Genomic DNA, 9703 nt, shown 5'->3' with positions numbered 1-9703 from the left:
CCCATTCGGTTGATCTCAATCGCTCCGATTTCATTTCGATCCCATACTGATAGCCAAACAAACGTTCCGCTAATGTCCTGTTAAATCTTTCGACGATAGCTTGACTGCGGTGGGCCTCTCTTTCACCACGGACGATTTTGACATCGTTCTTTGTTAACAGTTTAGTTACCGATCCCATAAACTCGCGACCGGGATCTACTTGAAATAGCTTAGGCCATTTTAGCGGTCCGCGTTTATATATTCGACTCAGTGCATTAGCTACCTCTGTTGATTCTTTCGATGTTAATGGCTCAGCCTCTTTGTATCGACTAGCCACATCCACTACCGTTAAAGTGTATTTATACGTTTTGCGTTTTACCTTATCATGGGGAAGAAACAAGAGGTCAGCCTGATGAACTTGATTCGTCGTAAAAATATCAAACTTCTTCCTCGGTATATAACGCGGTGCCGGTAAATATATCTGCCACATCGCTTGTTTCTTTAACCAATCCTTGGCCACATCTTTAGATACCTTAGCCGCGGTGGCTAATTTTTTTATTGCTCCTACACCTTTCCAATATCCTCGTGGGCTATAGTAAATTTTATCCATTATTAATTAATATTGATATTTCTTTTAAAACGACTTTCGTTGAATCACATCATCATTTTTATACAAATAGAAGCAATGATTGGCCCCAGGTATTGGTGAGCTAGAGCCAATTTAACTTAATCTCATGACTATCATTAAATCGCATCATCATTTTGGCATAAAAAATTCCTCCTGTAGTAGCAGTATAGGTATACAAATCCTGCTTCAGTGGAAGTGGTCCAGAACCCCTATTACCTATACTACTCGTGGGGATTCCAGGTCACTAATCTTTCTGGGTCAGACACCGTTACGTGGATGAACCTTTCTACAATTTTAGGGTGCCATTCCCATCCTCTTCTGAGTCCCGAATACCGTTTACAGTCTCATTTTCTTATTCCTGAAACCAGAATACTACTCGTCACAAATCTCAAAAGCATTGGGAAAAGGGTGCGATTTCAAGTCAAATTACAGAAAAAAAGAAATATATGAAGAAAACCTTTGCGTACACCATTTTTTGAATAAATGTTGAACCTGCATACCAAATACGATCTTCTATGAGTCCACATCGCTGAGTACCGAATACACTCTAAATAGACCCCTAAATCCCACTTACCAAAATGGGGGTTGGCAGCCTCGTTCTTGGGACGTCCTTAATAAACCGGACTGAATGTTGAGAATCTTCTGTATGCACAGTATCTGTAAGCCCTGAAATTAATTGAGTCCTCATTTTAAGAAAAGAATATACATTTTTTGCTAGCGTTTATAAAACGTTAGTCGTTTGATAATGTAGAATGATGGTTAAACGTACATAAAGTTTTAAAACGAGAGTCCTACAGATACGCATTTGATACGAGAGGTTAGAACTGAGATCTGTTTAGATATTTTGAATTCGGTCCATAAGTACATCATACGTTCTGCTGGATTGCACCGATGTAAAAATTTAAGACTGAATTCATACTTTAAGATAAGTACTAAGCATTAAATAGTTAATGACTTGCTTTTCTTAAGAACTGAACACCTGTCCAGCAACAGTAGAACATATCTGAATTTTATATGGAATTTTGATGTTATTTTAAATTTTGACCGTACTTATTTTGAACGTATGTGGAATCTATAAAATATATGTTTATATTATATGGAATTATATCTGAAAATAAATTCCTGTTACATGTTTGTAATCATAATTTCAGTTGTTATGGAGCTATTTCCACTCTGTATCCTGGTGATGTTGTGAGATATGTATGTGTATGATGAATATTTTTACAAGACACTAATCCTTGCTCGTCACACTGGAAAACACAAATGAGCAACACTGTTTTGTTACAGCTTCAAAGACGTTTTTCCGACGACACTGATGCAGATGGATGTTCCACTGTTCTGCCACGTGTCCTGCCGGGCAATCAGGTCCAGGAGAGTCAAGTCAGAGTTAGATAGGCGGATCATATGACGTGGAGCACGAAAACAGCCAAACGACTCTAGAATGTTACTTATATTCGTCGCCTGATTTTCTGTACGTCATAGAAGGTGACTAAATTGGTGATCAGATGGTCCCAACGGCTGCTAAGCATTAGTTACAGTAATTCTTTTGCTAAATTTACTAAACTGTGACGTGTTGTGAAGCACAGAACCAATAGCTCTCTCATTGATGGGAGGAATTGCCACATGCACTCTAGGACTGAGTGGTCTAAGGGTAATATATGGTGATGCGATGTTTTGTGAAGCCAGTTAAATTAAAAACTAAGACATTTTTAAAAGTAATCCCATATATAATATACAACGGACAAATGTATCAGAGAAGGTAATTTTTAATCATTAATGTCAAAAGAAGGATTTTAATTAACGAAGGTAACCATAATTTGTTCCAAGCACCCACGGTATTTGGTAATAACATCAACAGTTTAAATCATAAGTCCCAAGCACGAGAATCTGTTGGCACACAAGTTCAGTAGCGTGTATGGCCACCATGTGCGTTGACAACTGCCACACAACGCCTCCGCATGGACCTTGTGATGCTTGTGAACACATGATTGGGAAGACGACGCCATTGTTGCTGCAAAATGGTGCCAAGATCTCTCAAATTCTGTGGTTGGTTCTGGAGAGTGCGCAGACTTCTGCCAAGAGCATCCCAGACGTGTTCGATGTGATTGAGGTCGGGAGACCTTGACGGCCAGTCCATGACGTTGACTCCCGGATTCTGAAGGAAATTCCTTGTCAAAAGTGCTGTGTGGGGTCTGGCATTGTCGTGTTGGAAGATCAAACCGGGTCCATGTGCTGCCATTAAAGGCAGAAGTTCTGGTGCTAGTACCCGGTCGCGGCAAGCAGCAGCGATGAGGTTGCCACGGATGACAAGAAACCTGGAACGTGCATTGCCACAGAAAGCACCCCACACCATAACACTTCCGCCTCGAAAACTGTCAACTTCCTGTACACAACACTGGGCGTAACGTTCATGACGGCGCCTCCACACCCTCACCCTACCATCAGCAAATCGAAGATTAAATCGGGATTCATTACTGAAGACGACTTGATTCCAATTCCTCAGAGTCCATCGTAAGTGTCACTGTGCCAACAATTGACGTTGACGTCTGTGTAATTGAGTCAGAATCGGCCCACAGTATGGCCGTCGTGCTTGAAGATGAGCAGTTCTCAGACGGTTTCGAACAGTTTCAGTTTGCGCACTCAGTCTACCCCTAAACAGTTCGTTTCTTGTTGATGTAGCCGTCAAAAATCGGTTACAGAGGTGACGTAAGACAATCTGACGATCCTCTGCATGTGACGTCACACGTGGTCGACCTGGCCCAGTTCGATCAGCGGTCGTACCCGTTTGCTGTAGACGCGTCTGTAAATCATAAACAGGACTACAACCCATCGTCCTTGCGACTTCAGCTACGGACGTTCCCGTCTGCAACATGCCGTAGGCACGTTCACGTTGCACATTTGAAAGGCGTGGCATGACAAATGGCCGTAAAGACTTTTGTTTTCTTGTGTTTTTCTTTTTTTGTTAATGACTGCTAGCACGTATGGCTGAAAATACGTGCGGTGTTATGGCCTCGTCACCAGTTGCCCGTGAAAAAACACTTTTGCCACTATTGTGCTGTGCACATGATTTTGATCGATTCACCTGCACAGAAACGAGTGTTACCTGAAGACAATACGTGGCCGTTACTGTTTAAATACACAATAAGGGCCCACAATGATAACTGGTCAAAATGTTAAAATTTTAGGATTGTGAAGTTTTTAATTTGGTCCAGTATACATGCTTCAAAGATGAATGTTGTATGTGAAAACATGGACATCACTGTTCCTGCTGTCGATATATGTTCCACAATAATTAATCCAATGTACATATACGTTTGCGTGTGATAACACAAACATGTAATCACTGTTATGCTATCGATGCTTGATGCAAAGTACAGAAACATACAGCATTTACGACTTTGTGCTTATTGTACATTGTACCCACCAAGTGAGCTTGAAACAATTAGTTTGAGAGCAGCTTACAGACATATTAGCCACTGTATGTTGGTAAATAATTATGTTATACAGGTGAAGGAAACCCGGAAGAAGTGAGTATCGTAACTTATTCTCGAGCAAATAATTGTAGTTTTCCTGTCATCAATATTACAGCTGTCTCATATCAGTCTGTAAGTTTGTTTGTTGTTGTCACGGCACTCAGGATTATTCCAGCTCCATGAAAGCGGCTTTTAAATAATCGAATCTAGACCCAGTGTATTTAGAACAAATACAAAACGCCCATTCGCCTCCATTCGCCCCTATTTCTGTGACCTGCAAGCAGCTTGTCCTACTATGAAACGAGTTGGTAACGAAACTGACGGTAGCTCAATTTCCCTCCACAGCGGTTATCTGCTTGTCTCAGGTAAGTGTGTTGTCACAAGGCTTGCGTCTACTTCAGTTATAACGCTTCACACCTGTCCTACTGTGTACTGGTAACACAACAAGGGTTCATCTAACTATACAGTCATCTCCAGGCAGATTCTCATGACCGGGCACCTAATTAAATGTAACATGTAGGCTAATCGGAATACTTTAAAGATCCACTGTCATTAAATACTCTGATCGGCCACTTGACTTCAATACTGAGACTGATCCCGACATATCTGTATGTATATATCACGTGTGTCTGTTACAGTTGTTACTGACATGATCCCAGACAAATGCTTCAGTAAACCATACGGGAAAATACTTCAACATAACTATATTATTTCACATCTGATACGGTAGTATGTGAACTGTAATAATTTCTCCTACTTTCGATATGGTAAAAAGTTCGTGTCACCCCATAACTTTGTCACGTGATCGATACACTGCACACGGTTCACAAGTGCACACACTTCATGTTGTAAAGCCAGCCTGTGACAATGATTTGACAAGCACCACCCACGAGCTGCCATTGTGAGGCCACTGTTTCTGGGTTCTCGGTGTCACCATGACATGCATTGGATAACAAACGCGTACTGTCAGGCCATTAAATGTTTTACTTATTTTCCAACTTCAGCAAGCGGACTAAAACCAACCAAACAACCAAACAAAACTACTTAGGTATCACCTCATGTGTTCAAAACTGGTTATGAATTTCGAGAAGTACATGTCCTGATAAACTGACGACATTGTTAATGTGTTATATGAGTAGTTCAATACTTCCTGTATCCATGCTAAAGTCGTGAAAGGCGGGGGGCTTACAAAATGTGTAGAATCGAAACTAAAGACGTGTCTTTTCTTCGAATACCCTGCAGATAAAATATCGGGAAGATTGGTTTTAATGAAACGGAAAATATGTATGTTGATTTATTTCCATAGTGAGATGATATATATATATATATGTATATATACAGACTGGTGAACGGGTGGCTATAGAGATGAGAAACGCGCGTGCGCGCGCGCACACACACACACACACACACACACACACACACACACGTCAACAACAAACCACACGCACAGGTACAGTAAGCAAAAGTGATACTCGTCTAAAAATGTCTGCGATGATGTTTTTATTAAACGGGATATTGGGTTATGTTTTCAAGATCTTGATGATTCCAGTTTGGGGAATAGGTGGATACACAATCGTTTTTTAACATTTGTGATAGGGAGAGTAAATTATCACAACTGAGGTCGGCCGTAGTGTTTAAGAGTGTTAAGCTCGGGTTGTGGATAAGACGTGCATGTTTTGTACACAGGCAATACTCGACTGGTTTGTATTTTTCCAGGTAAGATGGCGACATCCCAGAAGCTAACAGAACACTTCCTAACATGCACGATATGTACAGAGGTGTTTGACAAGCCCTGTACACTTGTATGTAATCACACCTTCTGTCGGAAATGTGTCGTCAACTACACCAAAACCAGACCGGAAGCCATCAGTGCCAAGTCTCTCCTGTGTCCATTCTGCAGCAAGATGACGAAAGTGTCTGCCCCTGAGAGACCAGTGGAGGAGTGGGCGGATGACGTCAAGCCTAGCTTTGTCATCCAGGGACTCTTGGACTCGTTTGGCCCCGGATCTAAAGGTGAGAGTTTGTGGTTTGTATGAATATAAATGTTATTTCTAAGCAGGTAACTCCACACCTGACTGGATTATAGGAATGCGTGTTCAGTGAGAAAATATTTTGTGTGGTTTCAAAATATATCGAAAGTCATTTATTAAGTTGTTTGCAGACTATATGTAGACTATGAATTCGTATCATGTACACTGTTTTAACAAGTAACAACGATTATCCTGACGTGATTCGAAAGAGAGGTGGCCTAAGGTCTGTCTCAGACACAATCGCTGCTTTTTTTCTGAAATCTATTTCACGATTTCTATCAGTGAGACAAATCCAATGTTATTTACATAATATTTCACATTACGTCGTATTGGGATGTTATTGATGCATGTTGTCTCACCCGTGTGAGTGATATGCTACATGAAGTTCTGTAGTAGGTAGTGATATAGAAATGTTAATATCTCTACATGATTACATTCCTATTTCAGATACGACTCACTGTAGTTATTGCAAGGAGGAAGGGGAGACAACTCCAGCTACATCTTGGTGCTCTGTTTGTGACGATGCACTCTGTGAACTATGTATTCGAGTACACAGACGAATTCCATCTTCCCGTCACCATCACGTAGTTGACCTGTCTGGAGAGACAAAGGTTAGGGTCAAGAGAAAGGTGGACGATCTACAGCTGGGTGGGATAGACGTCCTGTATGAGGGTATGCTGGACCTGAAGGCTGCTCCTATGTTACAAGACACCATTAACGTGCTGGACCTGAAGGCTACTCCTGTGTTACAGGACACCATTAACGTCAGAGTAGCAGGAGATACATCTGGGACATACCCCACTGACGTGACGGTGTTAGTGGTAAATGGTACAGACATAGTGGTAGTCACAGAAAACAACAACCACAGTATGAAGTCGTTCTACACCAGGAATAAGAAGCAAAGTCACAGCAGGCTCAGTCTAAGTGGTGGTTATCCGTATGGTATAACAAAGTTGAAGGACAACCAGGTGGCTGTCACTGTGCCGGGTTCCAGACAGATTGTAACAGTACAAGTCAACCCTGACCTGGTGCTGTTGTCAACCATCACAACCAGCAAACGGTACTACGGTATAACGTCTCTGACACCATCAACACTAGCAGCAGGTTCCCACTCCCCTCCCTGTGTTGATATCCTGGATATGACGGGACACGTGCTGAAGTCAGTTTGTCCAGGCCAACCTAGTAGATACATGTTGAAGAATCCCCTCTACCTCTGTACCACGAGGACAGGAAACATCCTGGTGTCTGACTGGGGATCCACGTGTGTCGTGTGTCTGACTCCCGAGGGAGATGAGGTGTTCACCTATAGCCCTACAGGAGACACAGCACTGAAAGATCCACATGGTATCACAAGCACCAGCACAGGCGACATTCTGGTGACAGACTACCATCTACACAGAGTCCTCCATCTGACCGAGTCAGGACAATTTGTTAAAAACATACTGACATCACAGGATGGTGTCCAGTATCCACGTGGAGTGTGTGTTGGTGGGCGTGGCCGTATGTACGTGTGTAGACCAGATTCGGTGAAGGTATTTACATGTAAGTGAGTGAACATGTCACAAGTCTCCTTTCAATTAACTATAGTCACGTCTTTGTTGGGGGATTTATGTGAGTAGCTAGACATGGCTCTTCGTGTACTGATCGTATTATTGAGATCTATTCTGAGCATTGTCTAATTTAATGTATTATGAACTCCGAATAAAAGTGGATCAATTATTTCCGATTACCAGATCGTCCGTATGATGTGTTTTTCATGTTTGTAATCATAACGCGAGTGCAACACGGAGCTAATCCTTCTGTGTTATAACTAGAGGTGGTGTGAGCTGTGTCTGTGTAGGGTGGATATTTACATGACACCAATCCTTGCTTGCTATGCTGAGGACAATAAGCAGAACGGATGGATATAAGTAAAATATGAGCATCAGTGTTCAACATAATCACCTGAAACTACTATTGTACATATATACATTAAATGTACTATTTGTTTTGGTAGCTTTACTGAACTGTTTCGCGTTATGAAACACAGAACCGATTGCTCTCCTGTCCCTGCACTGAGGACGTGTTACATTCACTTGGCCGTTGATCGGTCTAAGGGAGATAAATCGTGATGCAATGGTTTTCTGAAGCGCCATAAAATGCACTGAACGAATGCACTTGAAGATGTGAACATCCACCACCGAGTGTACCGTTCATGTGTGTAACAAATAGACGAATCCACTGTAATTCTACGTTGGTCAACGCTGCAATATTCAAGCTACATGTATATGACGGTAAATAATCGAGTATGGACGAAAGAAACCAGTGATTGACATCACGAGCAACATCCAAAGTCGTTTGGTCACGATGACACAATCAACAAAGTGGTGGAGCCAGGACATCGCATCCATTTGGTCGCCTCGAACGACAAGCACAGGTTGCTGAGGATCTATACTAATCAGGAATCACCATGGGAAGACCGTCAATAGGCTGCTTGTTGTTTTCTGCCGCACTCCGCAACATTCCAACTTCAACCAGACAAACCAATGATTGATAGTAAGAACAGCATCCCACGTTTATTAAGGATGTGTTCAGAAACTACTTTTAAGTATTTTCGGTATTGAAACAAGAACATGGAAATTTGTCTCTCTGTTCAACGCCTAATACAGCTCTGCCAAGACTGGGTTTTCATGAACACGGTAGAAGTATATCAACATATTCCGTGGGGATTCCAGGTCACTAATCTTTCTGGGCCAGACACCGTTACGTGGATGAACCTGTCTACATTTTTAGGGTGCCAACCCCATTCTCTTCTGAGTCCCGAATATCTTTTTCAGTCTCATTTTCTTATTCCTGAAACCAGAATACTATACCCAGTAAAATTACTGAAAAAATATCGAAAAAAAGAAATATGTGGAGAAAACTTTTGCGTACACCTATTGCTTTGAATAAATGTTGAACCTGCATACCAAATACGATCTTCTATGAGTACCGAATACACTGACTCTAAATAGACCCCCAAATCCCACTTACCAAAATGCAGCCTGGCAGCCTCATTTTTGAGACGTCCTTAATAAACCGGACTCAAAGTTGAGAATCGTCTGTATGTACAGTATATGTGAGCCCTGAAATAAATTGAGTCCTCATTTTTGCTAACGTTTATAAAACGTTTGTCGTTTGATATTGTAGACTGATGATTCAACGTGCATACAGTTTTAAAACGAGAATCCTACAGACTCCGAGGTATACACTACAAAATAATGCAAAATACAGATAGTGATGTGAGCACATGCACCATAAGGAATGTGGCATTTGAGAGGTTAGAACTGAGATCTGTTTAGATATTTTGAATTCGGTCCATAAGTACATCTTACGTTCTGGTAGATTTGCACTGATGTAATAACTTAAAACTTAATTCATACTTTAAGATAAGAACTAAGTATTAGATAGTTAATGGCTTGCTTTTCATTTCCATCAACTGCACCAAACTGATGACCACTCGTTATCCCAACCCTATCCTGTTACACACAAAAAAGAAATATATAATTACATATTAAAAGATTTACTATGACAACACTAACTTTCCTGTACACCAAATTGATTCATTTGAAAAC

General features: G+C 41.3%; 1 protein-coding gene across 3 annotated transcripts; it reads left to right on the top strand.

The window, feature by feature from the left end:
* The first annotated feature begins 4005 nt into the window (after positions 1 to 4005).
* LOC125381668 (tripartite motif-containing protein 2-like) lies at positions 4006 to 7845 on the top strand. 3 transcript variants are annotated; one of them, XM_048399024.1, is made up of 4 exons: positions 4333 to 4445; positions 5797 to 6093; positions 6558 to 6784; positions 6830 to 7845. In XM_048399024.1, exons 1-4 carry the CDS (start codon positions 4376 to 4378, stop codon positions 7658 to 7660), a joined length of 1425 nt encoding a protein of 474 aa, XP_048254981.1. In that variant the 5' UTR covers positions 4333 to 4375; the 3' UTR covers positions 7661 to 7845. The 3 variants fall into 3 exon arrangements, with proteins under 3 accessions (XP_048254982.1, XP_048254981.1, XP_048254980.1); XM_048399025.1 differs by lacking the exon at positions 4333 to 4445 and adding an exon at positions 4006 to 4134 and having other exon boundaries at positions 6558 to 7845; XM_048399023.1 differs by having other exon boundaries at positions 4334 to 4445; positions 6558 to 7845.
* Positions 7846 to 9703: the final 1858 nt, after the last annotated feature.

This window comes from Haliotis rufescens, unplaced genomic scaffold (genome assembly GCF_023055435.1).
Source record: "Haliotis rufescens isolate VD_foot unplaced genomic scaffold, xgHalRufe1.0.p SCAF_19, whole genome shotgun sequence".
NCBI lineage: Eukaryota > Metazoa > Mollusca > Gastropoda > Lepetellida > Haliotidae > Haliotis > Haliotis rufescens.
Note: the sequence above shows the minus strand (reverse complement) of the source record. Positions and strands in the feature narration are given on the sequence as shown.

What these genes read in the sequence shown, in the direction of transcription:
- LOC125381668 (XM_048399023.1), top strand. Translation starts at nt 4,376, where the DNA reads ATGAAACGAGTTGGTAACGAAACTGACGGTAGCTCAATTTCCCTCCAC. An exon ending in CGGTTATCTGCTTGTCTCAG is followed by an intron (nt 4,446 to 5,796) that starts GTAAGTGTGTTG and finishes GTATTTTTCCAG; the next exon opens with GTAAGATGGCGACATCCCAG. An exon ending in GTTTGGCCCCGGATCTAAAG is followed by an intron (nt 6,094 to 6,557) that starts GTGAGAGTTTGT and finishes TTCCTATTTCAG; the next exon opens with ATACGACTCACTGTAGTTAT.